A 24636-nucleotide genomic window follows, 5' to 3' on the forward strand; every position below is an offset into this window, starting at 1 on the left:
ATTCTATGTGTTTCCATGGAGTATTTCAGTGGTGTGGACTGAAATGGGAACACTGTGATCGTCTGGTGTTTTAAACAAAAGCTTCTAGCAATGAAAACAGTCAAGTTTATACAATGGAATCAACGTAGTGACTGATTCTGTTAGAACACTTATATTGCCGAGACACTATGGGGTAAAGAAAATTTGAGTGGCATGGACAAAATAGGGAATGGCTGTTTGTTATCTCCTGCAGTACAAAAATTAGGAGGCATTACACCATAATAGCAGGTAGCAGGGTCAAGCAAACAAAAATAGGTGTTTTCTCAACAACTGACAGAGGCTGTTGTGTTCGTTAAAAGTTTACATTGATCCCAAAAGTGACTGGAGAACTTTATGAAAGAAAAATACGGTGAAGGTGGTTGAATCCAGAGATAACATCTTCTAGCTTGAGCTACAGATCAGTAAAGGCTGGAAGAACATTGTGGTATAATGTTAGTCATATTACATGGAAATCACAAAGGGTTCTGCATACATGGCACTACAGAGTATATCTGAAGATGAAATGCTCTTGCTACATTAAAGGCATTTCACAAGATTAATACCATTAATTTCATAATAGTAATTAATATTAAAATACCTCTTTAGGTAGTAGAATCTAGTTTAATATGTGTTCTTTTGTCTCAGCAAAATATTTTGGTATCTATTAAAAAATACTGGATTTCTAGAATACAGATACAACAAATCAAAAATTCTTAGGCATATATTTATTTTATACAGGTTATATTTGCACTCATATCAAATAGCCAGTCTTCAAATACTGAGATAAATATTTTTACCCTTATTTGCCCACTAAAATTAATATATATGTTTTGAATTATTCATAGCAACCAGAAAACAAATAAGTTTCCAAATGAAAATATAATCTGTACAGATTATGCTATTAGATCAAACATAATTAAATTGTTAAAAAATATTAGTACTGCTAATTCTTCTTCTGTCTTTCTTACCCTTCCTTCTCCTTCTATGTTTAGAAGACTATACTGTTTTCTTTACGGATCATGCCACTACAATGGGTTTCATTTCTATATCTGATCCTTTGGATTTGCAGATACTTTATGCTCTTGAAATCCTACTGAAACTTCTTTCATGTTCTACTCTCCGAAAATCCTTATTTCTTAATCATTGCATGGTCTAAGCACACAACCTGAATTGATCCTTTTCCTGTTTTTGTTAGGTAATGACATGGGTAGATCAGATGGTGAACAATCACAAATACCATAAGAAAGGCAGCTGACGCTCACACTAAATGTTTAATTCTTATTGCTAAAATAAGTTGAAAAACAGGTGAAGAGAATATAGGAAATGTAGAAGTGTCCTTTCTGTGAGGAGCCTCTTAAACTGCTATTCATGTGCCTAATCTGCTGTCCACTGTGAGACAGTGGACATTTTACTACTTAAACCTGTAAGAATGTTTAGTACTACTAATAAAGTATGTTTAGAACTTACTAAAGTGATTGGAACCCTCAATTAGCACAATGAAGTGTAAAATAAATGGCTGTATATTCCTGGCAAGTAGAGAATTTGATATTTCCTAACTTTCATGCTATTAAAAGGGTTTTATTAATTTTCTTATCTCTAGAAAGGTAAGAATTGTCTTCACAATATGTGAATGAAATATCTTTCACTTTTATCTGTGAAGTAGGGGAGACAGATGAATGTGAAGTGGATCTCAATAGACTCAGCATTATCTTGTCCCACCTGCAATGCTAACAAAGATTTTCGTGAACTCAGTTAATTTCCTAGGTCCTCCAGTTTATTCCAGTTGTTTTTGTTGGTTTCTCTTTGTACTTGTCCTCATTAGGCTTTAAATATCTTGTTGGATGATATTGGCTATCATCTGCTACCTCAAGTACTAGATCAGAGGGCAGAGTGTTGCGATTGTTGACTTCAAGGTTAGGCAGTTCCTCTAATCTTACATTTTACACCTGATTTGCACAGAGATAGTAACATATGCACAGTGACGGACTGCACTTTTCCATGCGTATTCTGGAACAGTAACACATTACCTTCTAAATTAAACTGGGATCTTAGAACATAACTTGGAGAACTGTAAAATACTAATTAATAGTAAATGAGTAATTAGGTTTGGTGCTTACTATATTTTACATGAAGTGTTATGTTCAGAGTGGAAACTAGCCCTTTCCTATGCCTCTTGCTTTAAGAAAGTTTCTAATGAATAGCAGATTAAAATAAGCCACAAATTCTGTACCTTTATTATTGTACTACCAGGGTTTTTTTTCCCAAAATTGATCTCTGCTTTGATGAAACTATCCTGGGTATATGTTTATGCTCCCGTTGAATTCACAATATACTTGCTAAGAGGCATGCAGATTAAGGACTCCTACTATTTGTATCAGTGGACCCATCCTAAGAATTGGAGAGTAGAAAATTGTCACCCAATTTATCTGTGGTTTGAACACTGAAAATGGAGTTCTAGGAAAACAAACAAGGTCTTGCAGCAAAAGGTGGAGATAAGTAATGTAATACTGCAACTACACTCACAAAAGTGAAACTTTAGCAAATATAATTCTTGAGAGATCAGTGCTTGAGATATTTAATTTTAATTCCAACTGCTATAAAAAAAAAACCTTCATGACTGGTTTGTGTTCCTCTGTTCTGCCCAGTGGCCAATTTTAAATGTGTATAACAAAGGATCTGAGATCAAGCAAGCAGTCTTTTGCATTGATGTTGTCTTTAACTACAACTGAACGTATAAAACTTGTGCTTAATAGCTACTGCACTGGCCGTAAGCCCGGAAATTCCTTTTTGCAAATTATAACCAAAAACTTGGTTTTATTTTTGAACACCTCCATGCACCTTTCTTCAACTCCATAGGAAAGATGTTTGTAGAAACAATGAGTTTACTGCTTCTAAGCAAGTACTTCCATGGAAATCCCTGTTTGGGGCCTTTCTGAACCCAAACCTTTCCGAGGTCCAAGTGGCCTGCAGCCTAGAGTTGTAGGCTTTTGGTAGAGCTGTCAGGGTACTTGGCCCAGTTCTGGCACTGGAACTTGGTGCTATGGAGAGTGCCACTAATGTGGCACGATTTGCTCCTCTTAGAAGTTGTGTGGGGATAAGCCCCAAATTTGTGTGTTGTCTATATGAGCAGAATGCCCTCCGCTGGACAGAGCAGAGCAGGAAAGGATATGATCTAATTACTGGGAGCATTCCCTGGGGAAAAGTAAGCCTTGTGTACAGTAAGGCAGTTTCCAGGCAAAACAGTTATAGAATGTATGGAACTATCATGAAATTTGTGGGGGGAGGAGAGAAGGAAGGAGTTATAAGAAAGCCAGCAGAAAACTAGCTGCATTCCAGACCTTCTTACTCAGAGTATGCAACATTGTTGGATAGTGAGTGAGTTGAAGAGAAAGAGGGAAGAGGAACAGGAGGAAGTTGGGGAGCATTAAGTTAACAGTGGGGTGAATACCCAGGACTGGAACAAGTTTCAACATCTAAGCTGTAGTTACTCTAATATGCAAAGAAAGGACTGAATTTATGGGGAAGGAATAAAGTAGCAGGATAAGAGATACAAATCCAAACTTATGCATGCAATTCAGAGCTAGACATATCTTAAGTATAGGGGGTTTATAATCAAAGGTCTGCACAAAATATTTCAACAGTGTTGCAGAAGGTTGAAGCTGACATTACCAATGCAAAATTATTTTTTTCCTGGAAAAATCAGGTGAATAGCTGAGAAATTCTAGATGATCTTATAGCTATAGTACTGTTATGCAACTCAGGTAGATTAAGTTTGGTTTACCCCTAATGTTTGTTTCATTCTCTGTTTCCAGGAAAGCTAAGCAGGTTGCTCATAGCTGTATTACACACTGCTGCTTCTGTTTTCGCAGTAAGTTTGGCCATCCTGAACTTTCAGGCTCTGAATTTTGTTCTGTTGCACCATGCTTGCTAAAAACATGGCTATATCTCTACTTCTTCCATAAAGGTGAAACTTCAGATACACAACATGCCTTCATGTGCTATGAAGACAGCAAGTGTGTATTCTTTCTCTGTGTGCCCTTCACTGAAAAGCCACAGAACTATAAAACATGGCAGTGAGTTCCTCAATCATCTTCAGAAGATCATACCCACAAAACACAAAAGCCTGAACTGTGGGAACTGAAGTACAACAATCATGCTTATGGAACAGAGTGGCCCAAATTTACTCTTCAGCTTTTGTCACCTAGAGTTTTCTGGATTGAGCGTAATATCGAGACTGGATTTTAAGTTTTAGAAATGCTAAAATGCACCTTTTTGCCTTTCGATTTACACTGCTGCTGTAAGCACTGGTGAAAGACCAGTGAAAATTGGAAAATTAAAAATGTCCATTATCTGGAAGTAATGCAGTTGTGCCGAATTGGCAAACTGTAGCTGAAATTCTGTAGAAGATCAGTGAAATTAATATGAAGTTTGATTCCTGAGTGGTATGCAAATCTGGATATGAATTTACTGTGAAGGTCTTGGCTACTAAGTAGGTTTAAAGTAGTCAGGGAGGCTGATACTTGTGAAGTAATTGTTGTATGTTATGCATTCAGTAAGCAGCTATTTTGTGAAGGAAGTTTTAAATTACTTTTTATGATAAAGGTTTATGGAAACAGCATGGCTAATTTTATACACATTATTTGGAGAGCATCATCATGGAAGCAATGAATGAACATAATTTCCTTTTGCAAGGGAAGTGATTGCTCCAGCAGAAAGAAGTTACAATTATAATGACAAGCAATTGAGATGATTTGAAAAGAATATATTCAAAGTTAAATATTTCTGAAGTTTCTGTATTTTACATATGTGAACTGTGGAATTACTTCCTTACCTTGCCTTTTATCCATAATTAGAAGCAGGTTACATTGCTTCGGTTGATAAGCCACATGTTATTACTATGGTGTTAAATTTGCCCTTGTACCGAATGACCCAAAGGGGAACCCCCCCCATCTGATTACAATAATAACAGCTTTTAACAACTGGATTTACTTAGCTAGATGTTAATTGATCCACTTACAACCTTCTGCAAAAAAAGTTTGTGAATGTTACACAAGACTGCAGGGAGCTGCAAGCAAAAAACTAGAAGACATCTGGTAAATTAAGGGTTATGAACTGCCAAGTTCTATTGAAGGAAAACTACATTTCAAAAAATATGTCAGTCAGTGCTCAATATTAAAAAGAATTATGCAAAATTTAAATATCGATAGTAGTGTGAACCATCTCTTTATTGTGTAGTTTCAATTTTCACATGAGAAGGAAAATATAGGTAGTTTGAAAAAAATTAAGATGTTATCAATGAGAAGTTGGAGTTCATTCCTTATTTTCCATTGTTCTCTTGCTTTCCTTGGGGCTGAAGAATGGAGAGATATCTGGAGGGTGTGCATGGTTATGAAATCAATAATTTGGAAATTTGAAGGAAAGAAGTTTCTGTGTCCAATAATCTTTCAAGAAAAACAAATGACTGATGCACTGAGTTTTAGCAACTGGAATATCCCCAACCTTGTGTAAGGTGATAAATAACATTTTAAGTAGATAGCTATTTGCAATTTCCCTAAAGCAGATCAGTATTTTTAACCCGAGATACATAGGTTTCTGGCCCTTTTCCTTCCCCCACAACTTTTCCGTCTTATTTAAATGTAACTCCAACTCGTTTTGACCTGTCCCACTCCAAATACAAGAAAACTTAATCACCATTAACTGCTGGTCCGTATACTGGTCAGGAAGGATAGCCATTTAGCTATGGAAACATAGCTAGATGGCTAATACACTCTTCCATGAGAGAAAAACAGCTTCTGCATGTATCTGGTTGACTGCTCAAGTATAATTCCCAGTCTTCTTTAGGCATGGGTATTATGTATTGCCAAGAAAAAAAATTACAAGGGAACTTAAATAATTGCTTTACATATGTCTGCAATTCTAACTAGTATGAGCCACAGCTGTTGCAATAGTAACACAAGAATGTACATGGAGAGGGAGTGTTTATCACGTGAGGATGCTTAAATCTTCATGGATAATATTTTCTGTGTACTTTCTGATGTAAAGTAAAACCCCCAAAATTATGAAATTGACTTTAGATATCCATTACAGCACATCTAGTGCTATACTCACAATAGATAGTACAGTTGAAATACCATAGTTGAGAAAGTTTATCACCCCTGCTCTACTAACTTTATAGGTTACAATGATTTTTTTTCTGAATTGCCATTTCTTCATGTTAGATCAGGCTACTAGCTTTTCTAAACAAGGTTAATAATAGCGCATATTTTAAAACTGTCTCTGGTTATTAGAGAATGGTGGTATTTGTTCCCATTTACATGTCTAATATTTCTCTCAGTGTCAGCACTGGGTTTCCAAAGAAGGCAAAAGCAATGCTATGCACAGGAGTTGCAGCAGAGTAGGGAAAGGTTTGCTCCCACTTTAGAACACCTCAGACTCTGCTTTAGCAACTTCCCCACTGATTAAGTCCCTGAAAATGGCTAATAACAGTTGTTAGAGGAGATAGGTATAATACTGTGTCACATCCTTAAGGTCTGATGCAACCAGGCACCCTGTGTCCTTGGGTCTTTTTGAACTTGATGTGAAGTGGTAGGTCTAATTGTATATCCAGTGTGTTGACAGACTGAAAATATGACAATTTGGTTAGCAGATTACTATTACTATAATTAGTGATTAAACCAGTGTTGGAAACTGCTAGGCCAATGCTTCGTTATGCACTCAGTCTGCATGAGAACATGAGGACTATGATGGGTTGTAAAAAAAAATTAATAATAAAAAAATCTGCTAATGGTATTGTAGAAAGCAATGCTAGTCAACTATTTCATGTGCTGTGCGTACAATTATTTACAGTTTCTAGCAGTGATCTTACTACTAGTTTCTCCAGAATAAGACAAAAAAAAAATGAATGAGGAGATATTGGCTAAAGGGTTTGGAAAAGAGTTGCCCCTTTGCCATGCTTCTTTCCAGACTATTGATGCATACTTTACTTATTTTGAGAAACCAGATTTTTTTCTTGGTGGAATGCTTTCAGTGAAGTAGTGCTCCATTGGAGCTGATGGTAAAACTCTCACTGGCCTCAGTGAAATCAGGATTTAAGTGTAAGCCATATACTACAGCTCTCATTCACTTCCTTAAAATTACAATTCAACATTTGAAAACAAGACTACCTGAAGGCCCCTTGCCAAGGCTATGGAAGGGTGATTTCCATTTTAAGTAAAAAATTAGCTTACAAGGTCTTAAATGCCAGTATCTTGTTTTATACCAAAGCGTCCTATTCTGGTGTAGTCAAGAATTATGGTATGCAAACATTTATAGTGTTTATTATCTTTAATTGGCATTCCTAAAAATACTTTTATTTGCAGTTATTTCTTTAAAATGATTTGTTAAAAATATTTTCTTCTAACTATACACTTCTAGTGTAATCTTCATTTCTGTGTTTGCTCTTGTCACTGATGATGTTCATTACTGCATTTGGACATTTGCTGGTTAAGTTTGTAAATTCTACTTTTCTTCACTTCTGTATCAGCAGTAGGCTCACTGCACCTTCTTAAAGACCTGCTTACACTTGACTCCACACACTCTTATTTCCTAGGAAGAGAAAATAATTAAAAAATACAGCTTTTACATAGGATACATGCATTATACATTCATGTGCGCTTAATTTGAATCCACAATTTTCCATCAAATTAGATTGGGTAGGTTGTACATGTTTTAGCCTATTTTTAATCTTTAAAGAAACCAGCTGGTTTGGATTTCTTTTCTGGTGAAAGGTGGAGTAAGAGAAGTTATTTTGGGATCTCAGATCTTAAAGGGCTAAATGTGTTCCTGGTGCATTATTCTCTATTTGCAGTGTGTGCAACTGCTTAGATCTTTTAAATGGGCATTCTCTATGTTGGACACAATAAATAAGTTATTTGGGGATGGAGTTGAATAACCAGTTCTGAATCTGTATGTTGATGACTGGTAGTTCAAACCTACAAAACCAGAGATCAGCTGAAAGCCCACTCTAGCAACACAATGGTCATGGCTTACAAAAGGACAGGTAGCTGCATACAGATTTGATCTAGGTCTACAACTCACAGCACAGCAGTGAGTTTTGACTGAACTTGACCATACTGGATGGCTAATGCTGTCTACTGTTCCTTTGTGTTCCATAAGAGCTTTTCAAAAATCCCTACTTACTACTCACTGGATCATCATGAACTGTGCATAAGCAGGTACAATGATGTTTACGTCTTGGGCACCAATTTGTGAGGCCAACTATTGTTTACCTAATCTCACTGAAGATAGAGTTTAATTTTCTCCATTACTGAAACTATTTAAGTTAGACCTGACAAGTGCACACTTTATGTGTGGGGATGTGTGGAGGTGTTGACTAGTTTTAGTGGAATAAGAAAAAGGGATAGAACTTCTTAAGGGACATAAAGACAAAGGTTATGTATGATCTAGCAGAAGGGATGTGCTTTCTATTTCAAGATAAGACTTAATAAAGCTGTGAGAATATTTTTGGGAAACAGGAGGCAGAGTTTCCTCGGAAGTTATGCACATTTTCTTATGGGGGACTTTGATAAAATGACATATTAAAAAAAACCCCTTACTCTGAGTCAATAACCTTATTGGTGTATGTTGCTATCCCTAGTAAGAGAAAGTGCTTCATGATGAATTGATGAAACAAGCAGACTGATACAGTCATTTTAGTTAGGGCCTGTTTTGTTTACTTCTATATAGGTAACCTGGAAGAAGGAGTGTGCAATAAGGGCTAAGAGATCTCCTGCCAGTGACAAAAACCTAATCAATACAATAGAAAAGGGCAATAAAACTCAAAAGGAAATGGAGAATGGTCAAATAAGTCACTCACATAAAATAGAATCTAAGAAGGAAAAAGAAATACAAAGTGCAGACCATAGAATGAAATGGAGAATATAGGAGGCGATAAACTACTGAAGGATGTGGTACTACTCTCTACAGAACTGTGGAAAGAATTAAATTAACATTTGGCTCATTGTGTAAAGTTCAATAGGATCAAAAAGCTATCAAAGTATCAATTTTTTTAGAGGTAACTGCCCATTGTATCAAAGGACTCTCAGGGGTACAGGACCTAGTAATCTCAGCTGGTCAAAAAAAGATGCTAAAAAAAGACCCTTTTATTGTATGTTTAATGGAGAGAGTTACATTAACAAGGATTCAGAGAAATAAAGTGGACATCTTTAGAAGTTCATGAAATATAAAAAGTGGTAAAATTGAAATATTGGAGACTGTCCTCTAAAATACTTGGTTACTTCCTTGGCATGAAATAATGTTGTACTGATTTTTGTGTACATGAGAGACAGATTGTGATAAATTGTACAAGTGCCAATGAGTACATGGATGCCTGCATGAGCTGTCAGCTATGATACAGAACTCTTCTCAACCTTCTGAAAAAGCAGCCTCAGATCAGTCAGGTTACCTTGGGGTACCTAAGATGGTACTAGACACATATGTTTGAGCAACTGAATCTGAATTTACGACTTCTAAAATCAAATTCTTGACAGGGTCAAGTATAGGAAGTGGTCTGGCCTGGAGGTCCATCACTAGGTTGTAATGGCTAGAGCATGAATCAGAGTAAGGATAGCAGAACTCCGGGCTAAAGAAATTCGTGTTGGAGAGAGGAAATGGGAAGAGATAATGACTCCAGAGCTGGCAAGGGACACAAACTAGGATGCCAATACAGAGAAATCCAACAGCAACTAGTGCTATCGCTTCGTATGTGTGCAGATGAGAGCACATGTATGTATGATTGAGTGCAGCAAGGTATAAGTTGAACTTCTAGGCTTGACATTGTATGGCTAATTGCAACCTGTTTGCCAGCTGAGAACCTGAAAGGGCTGATGCTTGGTGTCATGGCACTAACTGTTGTGAAGCTGGGAGGTAGTGTGTTTGTATATAGACAGAAGGAATATGTACACACAGGAAATTCTGGAGTCTCCTTTTTATTGCTTCCCTCTACTTTCAGTGAGCCCATGACCTCAGCTACAAAGTGACTACTTACACAGTAACTTTCTCCCTACCTGCATTATACAAGTATGTAGTCCAGATGGTAAGATCTGTCATATACATTCCTTTCCCGACCTGGTTTCTGGGACTTCCAGTACTTCCTGAAAATTGTGCTTAGTAATAAGGGGTTTGGGGTACTTTTGTAAAGATTTCATAACTCTCCTACTGATTTGAATATTTAGAGAACATCCATTTAGACTGTTGAATGCTAATAGTACTGAAAAGTGAACAGAAATGGAGGTTGGATTTTATTATCTCAGCAGGAAGACTGCCTTTTACCCACATTGATGAGACAGTGAGGATGCTATAAAGAGCTATGTGAGAAAAGAATAGGCATCTTCTTTCAGGTCCTGTTAACTTAGAAAGATAAAAATGATGATCTGAAAGAAAATGACATTTCAAAAACTTAATTGCTATTTTAGTTCTCTAGGCTATAATGCAGTCTGGCCTGTAATTATTTTAAAAGAACAACGGTGTATTTTCACCTTATGGCTTATTGTTGGATGCATAATTTCACCAGCTCCCATACTGCGTATTTCACAGACTGCAGGAAGGACATTCTGTTAAATGTCTTCCTCAGTGTAAACATTTCAAACTGGTATGTCTGGACAGACAGTTAACACAGAAAGAGTACTGCTTTGAAATCAGGCAGCCTTTGTAAGGGACATAGAAGCATAATGGCTCCAAATGAAATTGTTGCTTTAGAAACAAGTCAAATGCTGCACCAATGCATAATTATGTCAAAGTAAGCCAAGATAACATAGCACACAGCCTGGCTGCATTACATCTAATCATTTTAATAGAGTGGCATTTAAAACCTGTTACATGATCTTACCAGGTGCATTTCATCTCCTTCAATCCACTGGGTCCAGCCACGACCTTCTTTTTCTCCATTCTGTACACAAAGAAGCTTATCTCCATCCCAGGATACAGTGGTCTAACAAAGCAGAAATGTTCAGTGTCACTGCAGTATTCTCTGATATTATAATTAGTTTCCTTAAAGCAAAACTTCTAATATAATAAATGATTAATGTATCTCATAAGAAGAATATTTGTAGAGTGTTGTAACACTTAGGATAATTAGAAAAGAAATAAGCTTAAATAGAAAGCTGCTGCCCAACTACCTGTCAAAACCTGGAAGGTTGAGATAAACCTGTTTAAATGCAAGAAAAAAAAATCATGAAAATCATTGTGTAAGAGTGCATTCCTCTACCTGCTGACAAATACAGCAGCAGAAGGGATGTGCAACTTAACACTGTATTTGCAAAAGGAGCTGAAAACTTGAGATTCAATTTGGGTTTTTTCCACCATAAGAAGGATTCCCCAGCTGCTCTACCTGAAAAAAGTACCCACCTACTGGGACCTATGGACGAACAAGGCTTTTAAATCCTGAGCTGTTTTTTCCCCATGTCTTAACCTGCCTTCTGGCACTGAGCAGAGTGGTTTTGAAATATCAGCAAATTGGTAGTTTTGCCAGCATCCTGCTTTGTATAACTGTAGCTGGAGAACTACTTGAACCAGGACTGGCAGAATAAGAGTAGGAGGTGTTTGCAGGATGCAACACAGCACTTTTGTGAATATTGGTGCTGTCCTGAGTAGTTCAGTAGAACTTGATTCTTAAAACTACTTAAAGTTAGAGGGTGCATCCTACAGCTTGTTACTCTGGTCAGTCTTTACTGACAATTTGCCTTTCATATCTTCTAAGATAAAGAGAAGCAATACTCTGTAAAATATTTAAAGAGGGAAGGGGAAGAGCAGTGACAATTTGTGCTCTGTAAGGATAGTTTAACATCAATATTAGCACATGGCTTTTAAACCAGCTTGTTGGAAGTGCATCTGAGGACTAAATATGGCATTACTGTTGACCTTGTGAAAGTCTTCAGCCACTGCCTGTATGCGTAGTCAAATATGTACAAAAGATGAATTCTGATCTAGCATTAAAGGAAAACTTACTGCATCCATTCTGTGTAGTTTCTATGAAAAGAAGTCAGCCTATATTTGTCATTCTGGGAACTAAAACCAGTTCAACATTCAAGAACTATGTAGCCCTATTTATTTAATTTGTGTATGTCACAAACAATTAATTCTTAAATGATAACCATGATAGCCACTATCTTTAAATGAGTACAGCCAGCAGTCTCCATCCTTAGGAGAATGGATACTGTGGAATGAAGCACTTGTATATGCAACTTTGCTTAGTAACCACACTTATTTTTATCCATTGAGTATTAGCTCAGCATAGTTTAATCATTAGACTAGCTTAATAATTAAATTTTGTAGGTTTATATGTGAATGCAAGGCAATATACCACGATAAAATAAGATGTAACTTTATTCGTACTGCTAATGTTCAAAGTCAGTTGTGGAAGTTATTAGTCTTGATAATATTCACCAGCTTAGTACACTTGGGGGCAACTGAGAAATGTTTGCAGCAGCACAAGGAAATGCTAACTTTTTCAGCCTCCAAGGGTGACTGAAATTGTTTCATCTCAGAAAACAGCACACCTTTTTCTCTGGCTTTCTTGTTTTTCCAGTCAAGATTAGATACTGCTTTTGGCAATCTGGTGATAACCACAAAGTGTATAATACCACAAACCATTAACCAAGCTGTTTTATCAGCCAATATTCTCAGTCATCCTCTGCCTTCCTTTTCAGAAATATAAATACTGAAGGGATATGAGTAAACCATACACTTTCTGATTTTTGTATTTGCTACGAAGGTTATAAAGGACAGAATAGATTGCAGGAGAACATAATGTCCTCTTCTTTGTTAGCAGGAACAACCACTTTATGATAGTAAGATTAATCACTAGCATTTTTATCTTTTCTTTCTTCAGGTCAAACTGTAATGTCTCATATAATAAAAGACACAACTAATACAGAAGATAGAAAGTTCTCTTTTAACTTGAATTGAAATAAGTTCTTCCATTTCAAATATCTCTGTTGAGACACATGTTGAGTATTAGTTGAGGTTGGAGTTGATATGGCTGTTATATATGCACTGGCTGCTGCTAATAGCCCACTCTTTTCAAATAGCTAAGATACAGCAATGCTTGCCTTAGAACATTTCCAAATATTTGAGTCAGAACATAATAATAATATTCCAAAAATACAACTGTAGGTCAAATGTTGGTAAATATGACCTCTGTTGTATATAAGAGCAAAGAGTTATTTTTAAAGATTGGATCAGGATATTGCTATCGTATAATTGGGAGTCAAGCACTTGAATAGACTAGTAAGGCAGTTCTGTATGAACCTGTAGTTCCTGTTGTTTTCTTTTCCCAGCACACACTTACTATCAAGATAAATGCTTTACTTTTTATGTAAAGCAACTTTTCTTAGAAAAGTAGACTTTTATAATTAACCTTGTTTGTCACCATTTTGATAATAGCATTACCTATGGTTTGCCTGATTACAGAGACTGAGCTACTGTTTCCTATCTGGAATGACTGAAAATCTTTGCCAGGGTTTGGCGAGTGCAGCATCCCTGGGCAGACTGTTCCTATTCTTCATCTTCCACCACAAGTAAGAGAAGTAGACAAGCTTTGAGACACTGGAAAGCTGCAGTTTCCTGATAGTAACAGAACCAACTAGATGAAAATGTAGTATTTCTCTAAAACTGAAGGCTCCTGCCTTTTTGATCATCTCGTACTACTTGTAGGATAAATGGAAGACTTCACTTATTCCTTTCAATTAGGTAGCACATCATCTAGTTCATCATAAGCAAGCTTAAGTTTTGCATACTTACTACCTGATCATGCTTAAACCTAAGATTAATACTTCTTAGGTTAAATGCATATAATTCTGTAGGAAACCTCAATAGAAAACAGTGATTAATGCGATTAGTTGACAGTGTGATTAAAAAATACTGAAGCACAAGAAAAGTTAATAGAGTGAGATAAATAAGAATGAGTCTTGCCTCAATTTAACTTTTCTCAAAAATTCTAACCACCAATATTGCACATATTTCAGATTCTATATTCTTTGTTCTTGAGGGGTAATAGAGAATGGAGCTCCTCTGGGAGGTGAATAAGCCTTTGAAGTCTGAGAACACAAAAAAAATTTCAAATTTTCTTTAGTTTTATAATATGATTTCTATAGTCTTACACTTTTTTTGTGTACTTAGATATTTTCCTTTTATTACTTGGCCATTCACATACTTTTGTTAGTGATTTAATCTTTTTGTGTTACGAAGATTTAAACACCTGTGCATAGCAACACCATCTTCCTGAAAATTAAAGCTAGAAGAAATGATAATTAGTCTCGTTATGGTTTTCATTTATGAGGCAAGGTAGATTTAATAAATATTTAGTAAAAACAAAGCAAATCTATTGACTATGTATTTGCATTTTCTCTAGTAGCAGTAACAGTAGTCAAGTCTTGCAGAATTACAATAGCTATTATTTCCAGCTTCTAGTGGTAAGTCATATTGATCCACAGCCAGAGATACTGACTTTTGTAATTTACTGCAATAGTCATCAAACTCTTTTATCAGAGAATTTTGCATTTCCCAATGAGGTCTAAGTGCAAAAACATTTGATACTGGCTCCGCAAAATGTTTCTCAGTCCTATGTTGGCTATTCCTAATATGCTTTCTTGTGTCAAGTGCTCTGCAGTTGAAGATATGTAATGTATTTTACAGGTGAATGAAAGAAAATAACCTTTTTTTTTTTTAAAGTAGTCCATGAACATTTTTTGTTAATGCTACATAGATTTTTGACACAATGCATTTACAAATATGAATTGCAGCTACCACTTTTCATCAAAAATGTGTTATTGATTTCACATCTGTAGGAGAAACACAGCAGTACCAGTTCTATTTTTCTTTTACTTCCCTTCAGAGTGTTGTCTCTATATTATGGTGCAGCAAATGACTACAATGCTCTAAAACTGCACGACACACTCTGTGCGCCATCTCAATCCAGTAATTCTCTGCTTATGAGAATTACCAGTCATCTTACAACTGTAATTATGATTTAAGAAGGATTAAACAATGGAAAGTAATTGTTTAGGTCAGATGACACAGGAAAATCCAAGTTGATCTGTGTCCTGTATTGTGTTTACAAATAACAGTGGAGAAAATATCCTAGAACTTTTGGTCAAACATGGCAATATATCCAACAAGATATTTAATAGCTTCTCAAGATAAAGCATTTTCATCTGTACTAAGTATCAAAGTGATATAAAAACCTCTGGTAAGCAGTCTGCAGGGGAAATTTTCATCAAATGAAGTGCTGATGGAATAAACTAACAGTGATATCACAGACAAAATCTAATGTAACTGTGAAGGGGCATTCTATAATGTTGTAGTCATCACCTATAACCTTCTGTGTAGGAGGCATGCTGCACACTGCTAACAGGAGGGCTACAACCACATTCAGGGTTTGTCATCTCTCCATCCCGTAACTCCTTTTATCTCATAAAATCTGCATCTGGCAGGTTGGTGACAGACAAACTACTGAGAAAACAACAAACCCAACAGAAAAATTAGTGGTGGGATTCCTGGACTTTATCTGAAGATACTGTTGCTCAACAAAGGCCATACATATTTAGTCATCCTGTAGCTAGTTCAAATTATAAAGTCCATACCAACCTTTCGTTCTCTTACTAACTTCTGTTCAACCCTGCAGAAGCACTTATAAATCTAACCTCCCATTTCATCATTCCTGTTTTTAGCCATGCACCAACAGAACTCCCAAAGTTAAGTCATAGGAAATGGTTAGTAGTACAATACAGTTCATTTCTCAGCTGCTTGTGGGGCTGGCAGATGTGATGTCTCATAATAGGTATCTATAGCTACAGGACTCTGAAATGTGTTTGTGCCATTACAAACTTGCTCAGATTGTTATTGAAGGACAAGCTGGTGGGCTTTCTGTATCTGATTGATAAGCTTACTGAAGTTCACTGTAGTCAAAAGATGAGACACTTCTAGAAGCAGTATTTTGCTTCTGTGATTGTCAGCATCTCCATTTCTAGCAAAGAGGCTTAGGATTGGATTGACAAATTTTAGATCAAAGGGTAAGCTGCTGTCAGATAGGATCAGATCTTAAATGTTCAAATTCCTTATTTTCAATCCTTGCTCATAAGAGCAGTGAAGGAAAGCAAGGACTAGGGACATGTTCCAGGGAGTAGGAAAGTAAATGTGCCAAAGCTCCTGGCTACGTAGGTGACAATATGTGGGAGGAGGAGTAGAATCAATATTTTGGACAATGCATAATGCTTTATTTCTTAGGAATGGTGGATTTTTTTTTCTTACTGAAATAAAATTGTATACAAATAATACAAAAATGGGAAGACTTGTATATTTCCTATGCCAGAAAAAAAAAGTACAAAACTGCATATCAAATTCACTTTGTGCAAGGATCAGAATCAATTCTAAGACACTTATTCTTTATATTAATGTAGATAATTCATTTATCCTCTGTGTAAGTTTAGCAAGATGCAATTGTATGTAACGCTAATCGTTTGTCATTCAAAACTGGATTTGGTAAGTCTGGTTCTTGGGATTGCACTTTCTGCATTCATAACTCTCTGAGCTTTTTAGGATTCACAAAAAGCTGAAGTGCTAAGCCCATCCGAAACCACCTACCTTACAAAGCTTCAGTATGCTAGCAGTGGTTTTGTGAATAACTAGCTCAAAGCTTCTGATCAGTCTCTGGTTTTGAACATAAATCCAGCACTGCAAAATTTGAAGTTAATGACCTCTTAAATTATACGGCAAAAGATTATAGAGATCTCATTTTATATGTGCTGAGCATATCACTTACAGGTAATAAACAGTAATGCCAGAAGAGTGTGTGAAACAATGCCCAAAAAGGGAAACAGCTCCTTTTTACCGAGGCACAGACACTGAATGAACCAGAGTTAGAGCGCCTGAGACAGATACAAGAGTGGACCTCTGTTCTCTGGAGCCTCAGAGGGGTTGACTGGAGGACTGTTCTTCCTCACTTGTGGACAGCAGTTTGTAAAAGGTCAGAAGTATCAACAGAAAACTACATAAAGACTACCTCCTTTGAATTAAACTCCCGCAAAAGTCAGAGATTATTCTAATGAGGATCTGGGGAATTTACAGTACTGCAGAGAGAGAGGGCACTAGATTTGAGGAAAAACTAGTATAGACACACAGGCAATGACACAAAAACACCTCCCAGCAACAGTTATTCTAGAACAATGCTTGTTCCAGCAAAGTATATGAGAAAATACAAGCTAAAAAGAAAAGGACAGCATTTGAAGAGGTAAAGAAGCAAAATAGTTGAATCAGAGGGATCAAGTAAAGCCATATTGCTGATCTTGCATCTTACTAAACAGGCACAATTTATTTTGAGTCTTCTCACCCTGTGGGGGATCCTTACTGAAATTCCAAGTATTGGAATGTCATTTGTTGGTTGTTGTTTTTCTGGCAGCAAAGTCTTCACTCCAATACCTACTCTAAACTAGATTAACAGCTGTGAATTCCATTTGTGGAAGAGAAGAACCCAGCCTAAATAGTTAAATAAGCTTCATGAGCCACGTGATTTTATAAGAGGGCTTTACTCTGACCTTGCAGCAGTATAAATCAAATTATGTCCAGAACAACTAAACTTCATTGTATTTTTCCTGAATACAAACTAGAGAGGAATCAGTTTCACATTCGGCATGTTTGGTATTTAAAACAGAGCCATGACCAGTTTTAAACAGCTTACCTCCTTTCACCAGGATATGGCACACATAACTAGCACTGGTTTACGTGACAGAAAGATTGGTCAGGTGCCTATGAACAATCTTTATGTGTCTGTCTTAAATGTTAAATAACTGTATTTTTTCAGGGACATACTTCATATGGTAAGATGTATGATAGATCTCATGAGTGAATTCTACAAATCCCAAATCCCCCTCACCCTACCCCACCCCAGCAAGTCTTAACTATGACTAAAAGTTTATTAGTTCCAATAATAGAACCCTAAACACCCATTTGATAACTTTTCCATGGTTATATTCACTTGTATTCTGTTTTGGTTAACTAAACAGTTAATATGTGCAATTTCCGACCTTCAGTTTCGAATTCTTGCTGTTTTATCTGTTCACCTGTCCCCAGTCATTGTCATTTCCTTTCCTGCTTCGATGTAAGCAGAAAATTACTATGCCAAAGAGCACAAGGCTCGGAATTACTGAAGCAGCCTTCACTTGCTTCACCAAATATTCAGTTCTAATGGAACTAACACTGTTTTCAGTTACCCAAGATATTCTGCTGTTCCATATTTAAAACATAGAATCTTCCTTGATTTTTTAAACCCCTTACTTGCCGTTAGTCTCTGTCAAAAGATAGATTCATTCTGATAGTGTGAGCTAAAGCAATTTAGGCTCATTCAAATGCTTGAACAGCCAGGAAAAATTATAAAGCAAAAAATTTCTCTGACTTTAGCAGCAAAATGATTAGAAAAGTAAAAACTTCAGGGAAGTAATTTTTGCATCTGAGCTATCCCATTCTCAATCTGCTTTGATTCATTGGGTGCAAAGACTTGGAACATGAAACTTCAGCCTTTGTTTCAACCTTTAAGTTTTTCTATAAACTTTTGACTGATATACTAAGCAAATACACTGTGAAGGTACATAAGGCCAACTTTTCTGCTTAGTGTCAGATCCTGCCCCGTTCTTATGTTTACTGGCACATATTTCACATTGCAAATGTTTCCTCCGCTTCACTGTTCATTACTGATGGTGAAAAAGGGAGGCAAAATTATCTGGTGATGAATGAGACATACTTTCGCAGATGGTTTTCAATTAATTGTTGTTTCAGTAACATCTTGCCTCTTTTATGCACAGTAAATTTTTTCCACAGTAAAGTTTATGTGCATGAAACAAGGTTTTATACTTAGTGCAATACCTGAGATGCTCACTAAATTAATCCCAACTAGAGATTATAAAATTTATCTTTAAAATTGAGGAAATTTTATGATGAGACTGGAGCTTCAGTGAGAATGAAGATAGCAGGATCAAATACTCAGTTTAGAAAATACCAAAGCCATAGTTATCCATTTAACTTTAAATTTCTGTCTTTGTACACTATACATCTGATATGTGTTACCAATTAAAACCATGAACAAACTCTTCAAATCGTAGAAACTTTATCATATGGTCTGATTCAAACTTCGCATCATACGAGAAAGAATGAAATACAATATTAATGTTCTAAACTTCTTTCTACACCATCTAATGTGCACCTTGTAACATTTGCAAAGAATAAAAGATGCTTCTGAATATGTAAACTTTCATTTTACCTTTGTAGTTCAAACTGCTGAGTTTTTAACAACCCTAAATATTAAGCATGATTAAACATGCAGAAACACATCTTAAACGAAACTGCCAAACAAATAGAGAAACTCTTATTTAACTTTTGTCTAGGAGATAAAATCTCTGGGGAAAAGCTCCAGGAGAAGCAGGATAGCATTATGCAGCTAAGTGAATGCAGATGTCTTGTCTGCATTTCTTGAGAGACCAGGCTGTGCTGCAGCTTGCTCCAACACGGTTTAAGTAATGCTTAGAATGCACTGAGTCTTCTTGGAAGTACTTTGCACTGTGGTTAGTGATCTCTCCTGTGCCCACACATCTGTGTGATCTGCTATCCTAATCTTTGGTTTAACAGAACACAGAAATTGTATCTTTAACTAAGCCAGCAGGGCTTTTGAGTTTCTCGAGATTCCAAAGTAGCAAATTTTCACAACAGAAACAAAATCTTAAAGGAACTGATGTCATCAACTGCTACCTATATAGCTTAAGAAAACAGAATCACCTAAAAACATGTTGCATACAAGAAAGCAACGGATAAAGGTCAAAAAAAGGACAAACAAACTGCCACGGTTTATCCAGCTCAATTAACTCACTGTTCCAGAAAGTTCAGACAGGCTTCCAGGCATGACCAACTATAAAAATGAAAAAATCCTAACTGAAATGAAGGAGGGGGCCTACACTATCACAGGAGTATAAATTTCTACTGTCAAACCTTCGACTTACTTCTAAAATAAGTATCAGCAAAACTTTTTAGCCTTTACACATCGCAGATAGTATCGATTTGGAATTATTGTAGTTACACTCTACCCGGTAGGCTGACTCAAAGATGTGTTTTACCACTGGAAGGTGAATACAATTTCAGTGAATTATACACAAGACCTAACCTGTTCACTGTGCTAATATTATTTTTACTGATATATTAACTTTTAGTTAGATGACATGTTCTTCATTAAAAGAAAAAATTATCTATATCTATTGGATGAATTACTTCTAAGGTTATTTTTGCTAGTCTCCTGATGATTGCTCTGCTATATAGATTAATGTTTAATGTGTTATTTATCTTATCCGTGTTACTTTGTACTTCTTATACATCGAGCTGTTTGGATAAAACTTGCCCAGTTGTCTGCTCAGTCCCCAATATACATAACAATACTTGATTCACAATCTCTCCCATTACACAGGTTGACTATTAATGATTTTGCCATTTATGGCATGCAGTTTCACAAGCTATAGATAAGAAAGGGAAACACCAAGAACGATACTCAGCCTTTGCTTTTATGGTCGTTTTCTTCATACCACCACTAAGGGAGTGGTCTAGTATCTCATAGCTCCTCCGTGACCCTTCTCTCACAAGACTCTTTTGGGACCATTGGAGTTACTTTGTTCCTTAACAACTGCAAGTTTTGCCTGACATTATGATTATCAGATTAGGGCTGAAGTGGTTTCAGAAAGACAGCTTCTTGTACTGTTTTGCCTTTGAGAAAACCGTAAAAAAGAAATCTTTAATAAGAAAACTGAACTATAAAGTATGATACATTGCTAGGGAACCAGTGATCAGTGACCTTAACTGTACAGCTGCAGTTGGTATCTGTTGTTGGAGGCCACAAAGGGACATAGAGGATTTCTGAAAGTTTTTGTGGAGTTACATGCCTGAGTCATTCTTAACAAAACAGTTAGGGTTAGTGACTACCCTTTGGGTTTTTTTGGTAAAGGCAAGAAGATGCTTGTACCTTCTGTTTCCAAGGCTAGGTAAGCATTTTGCACTAAACAGCCAACAGAGAAAATGTTTAAGCAACCCTTGTAAGTAGGTTGAACTAGGTTCTGCTCCAAATCAAATTGTTGTAATGACTAGAATAGTCTTTCTCTAATTCCTTCTTTCTGGTTCAAAATTTTGAATTCTTCCCCATCAGTCAATTTAGCAAAATAGGGTAAAGAATTCTGGCCTGTTACAAATAATGAAACATTTAGGGTTTTTGTCAGGAAATTAAGAGTTGTGTGTTAAATGTATTTAGCATTTCAAAAGCAGGACTAGGCAAGGGCCACATTTCCATGTCTTCTGAATCTGATTTTTCAGCACAGTGGTTATCTGATGCATTTTCTAACAACTCACTGCAGGTACATGCTAGACAGCCCCAGAGCACAATTACTTCTTTCTGCCATGTAGAGGATGTTTTAGTCCTCCTTTAGATGGAGTTTAATGGTCATTTAAGTACAGATAATGCTTAGCAGGAGACAGTTCTGTACACACACAAACCAGTACTTCACTGACTCAGACACTGAGGACTTCAGACATTTTTAGCGCTTGACCATATGTTTTGAATATTGCTATCTTTGATAGTAATGTAGCCACCTAAGTCTTTCTTTGGGCTCATGACTGTTCAGTGGATCTGGACCTCATTAACCTGATTAAGAGCCTTCCAGCAGTCAAAAATGCATTATGACATTGAGGTACTTTCCTGTACACAAATTACACATTGCCTCTCCCTTCTGTGAATTTTATATTCTGCACTCTATCATGCTTCAACCCTCTGTAACAAGGAGTACAGAAGGATTAGTTGAGGCACTTGCTAGCTAGCCATTCTTTTTTTCTGACCTTCACGATCTTTCCCTTTCCTGCCATCACCAGAGCAAAAGCAAATTTGCATATCCCAGTGTACAGAATAGTATCAGTTTTAAATGGCACTATCTTTCTAAGAATGGAAACCTATTAATTCTCTTTTATGTGATTTCTCCTCTATAGTCTCTCCTGAGATAATTTGCTTTTGCTTATCAACTTCTTCCCTGTAGGATATTGCAGATGTCATACTTTTAAACTAACAGGAAAGAACTTGGTATTCTCAAGTTTTTCCCCAGTTAATTGGTATTCATCAGTCTTAAGTTAGAAAACATTGTCTCTCTGGCAAGCAAAAAGAGCTTGTAACGCATAGTCCTCAGTGTTTGCTTATTGATTGCAATAAGATTTGTTCCAGTAGGCTAATTAACACATCTGCTCTACTACATACACCCAGGAAGGAAGGAGCACAGGAACAGGAGCAAGAACAAGAAAGAAAAGCTGCCATTTCTAAGCACTTGGCCATTCTTACACATGGGGAATAGTGCCTGACCCTGCAATCAGTGGATTTCCTTTACTATAAAACATTATTCAGTGAAGTGATTCTGAAAGTCTGAACCTAAATGGCTTTTTGACTAACAAATATCCCAGTATAATTGAGTAACGTTTCATTGACATTACTATTAATTCATTGATAAAATTCTTTTGTGCTCCTGTTTAAAATTAGCATTCCTTTAATGTAAAAGCATGCTAAAAACTGTGTGCACATCTCAGCAAACTGAGTACAGAAATAATTTTAGGAATAGCCACATAAAATGGCTAACAGATGTGGTCCGTGAAAGGCCTCAGATTCTTTTTTTGTGTCCATTGTTACAGTTCTAATTCTTACCATGCATTTGCGATCATCCACCCCAGTTAAATCCTCCTCAAACTCCTTTCCAACATCAAATTCCATGATGTAGTTTCTAAAAGTGCTTAGCGTTTTAATGATCATATGATCCCCATTCTGAAGGATTTCTTTGTCAGGTTTTAGCAAGTTTGCTATTTTTCTTACAGCAACATTTACATCTGAAAAAAAAAAAAAAAATTATTTTAAACCAGAGACGTCTACCACAGAAGAGCTTGTAGATCTTGGGAGAACTAAAACAAAGACAAATAAACGTCCAGATCTTTCAGGCCAGCTTTCTCATCAGGAAAAAGTCCATAACTTAATTCTTTTAACTTAAATAAGTTAATGTTTTGATTTTCTGATTATGTGAAACCCTAAAAAAAAAAAAATTTGTATTTGACAGTTAATAAGGTCTTCAATATTTCTATAGAAATACTAGCACTTTACATCAAATGCAAACACACAAAATTGCATTAAGTACATTTTTGTCTCTTTATTATACATAAAAATTTTACTCTTTTAAAGTTTGAAATCTGCCACTTAACCTCTTCAAGCTATGTAGTTTAATCTCTGTTAATGTAATCTTCAAGATGGTAAAAAGTAGAGGCTGCTTAAGACAAAGCAATTTTGCATAAGGCAATTCTTAAAGTGCATTCCTGAAAAAAATATTTCTCACAAAAATGATTTGTGACTGTACAAGAAAAACTAGATTCATGTAGAGACTAAGACAGGTTGCATTTATTGATTATTAAAGAAACACAAAGGGAACCTTACCCAGTGCTTTCAGATACTCTTCAAAATTGTCATTGCTGACCATTTTCCAGTAACCGTTGAAATCTGCAGGCATCCCTACTTCAGGTAATTGTCAAAATCAAAGTCTCAGAACAATGTGTTGATTCTGCACCACGCAGCTCACTGCCTTGCTTTGTGGCAAGTTTGAACTCCTGTTTCTTTTATCTCTTTTTCAGACCATGTAGCTATGCAAGACCTTCTAATCCGATTATTGTTGAAGTGTTGCCTTTAAATCCTTCCACAAGGCTGAACCTCAGAGATTTCTAATGACAGCAGGATAACTTAATTTAAACAGAATGAAACATTCACCTTCCATATAACTTCTGTAAGGGTACTGATAATCTAGAGATCCATTTTAACCATATTACTTTTCATTTTTCATGCCACTCGGAAAAAAACCTTTTAAATAGCTTTAGTTTAGGATATTAGCCAAAGCTATACAAGTGCTTATCTTATGTGTTTTTCTGAGGTGAATCCTTCTTCCTTGAATATGTTCCAGCTACTTTATGCCTTCTTTTCAGAAAATGATCATACAGACTCTTCCAGTGAAGGCAATTTCTGTCTGGCATTACTTTAACTTGTTCCACAAGCTCCTTAATTCTGAAGAACTACCAGTGGAAGCTGTTTGGCCAACTGAGGGCTCAAAAAGGGCCAGTTAGGTGGAAACTTGTATTAAGAAGCAATGGTTAATTCTGTATATTGATAAATGCTACCTCACTACTGACTGCATGCTTTCAGTTAATTTAAGGAACGCTGAAACACAGAAGTAGCCCTTTATAGAGATCCCATATTTTTTGAAGGTGTCTTCTGTCAAAAATGAGATAGACTGAATTAGCAGAATAGGCAACCAACATACAAAAGAATGGATTTCTCTGGCTAACATTAGGGCTCAAATACTGACACACTGTCTTAGCTATTTTCATTTATTTTCCACTGTGTATTTTCAAACGGTGCAGCTGAAGTTCCTCCTGGATATGTTATCTACTCCAGGGCTTTGGCACGCACTTACTCTTAGACAAGACCCTGGACCAGAGAAGCAAAGAAACCCACTTTAAATCTGGGGATGAGGACTATCTGTCATTTGTGAATCT

At 36.3% G+C, this 24636-nt stretch overlaps 1 protein-coding gene across 1 annotated transcript; it reads right to left on the reverse strand.

Annotated features, from left to right (window-relative positions):
* Nucleotides 1-6994: 6994 nt before the first annotated feature.
* RBP1 (retinol binding protein 1) lies at nt 6995-24582 on the reverse strand. Its single transcript, XM_049803703.1, has 4 exons — nt 23528-24582; nt 22754-22932; nt 10883-10984; nt 6995-7602 (listed from the first exon to the last, which is right to left on the reverse strand). The coding sequence occupies exons 1-4, from the start codon at nt 23598-23600 to the stop codon at nt 7549-7551; spliced, it is 408 nt and encodes a 135-aa protein (XP_049659660.1). The 5' UTR covers nt 23601-24582; the 3' UTR covers nt 6995-7548.
* Between the last annotated feature and the right edge of the window lie 54 nt (nt 24583-24636).

The sequence above is a fragment of the Accipiter gentilis genome, chromosome 6 (assembly GCF_929443795.1).
Source record: "Accipiter gentilis chromosome 6, bAccGen1.1, whole genome shotgun sequence".
Taxonomy (NCBI): Eukaryota; Metazoa; Chordata; class Aves; order Accipitriformes; family Accipitridae; genus Astur; species Astur gentilis.

Coding starts and splice junctions, on each gene's coding strand:
- RBP1 (XM_049803703.1), bottom strand. CDS start 23,600: ATGCCTGCAGATTTCAACGGTTACTGGAAAATGGTCAGCAATGACAAT. Junction 22,933..23,527: donor AGAGTATCTGAAAGCACTGG/GTAAGGTTCCCT, acceptor TTTTTTTTTCAG/ATGTAAATGTTGCTGTAAGA. Junction 10,985..22,753: donor TGGATGATCGCAAATGCATG/GTAAGAATTAGA, acceptor CTGCTTTGTTAG/ACCACTGTATCCTGGGATGG.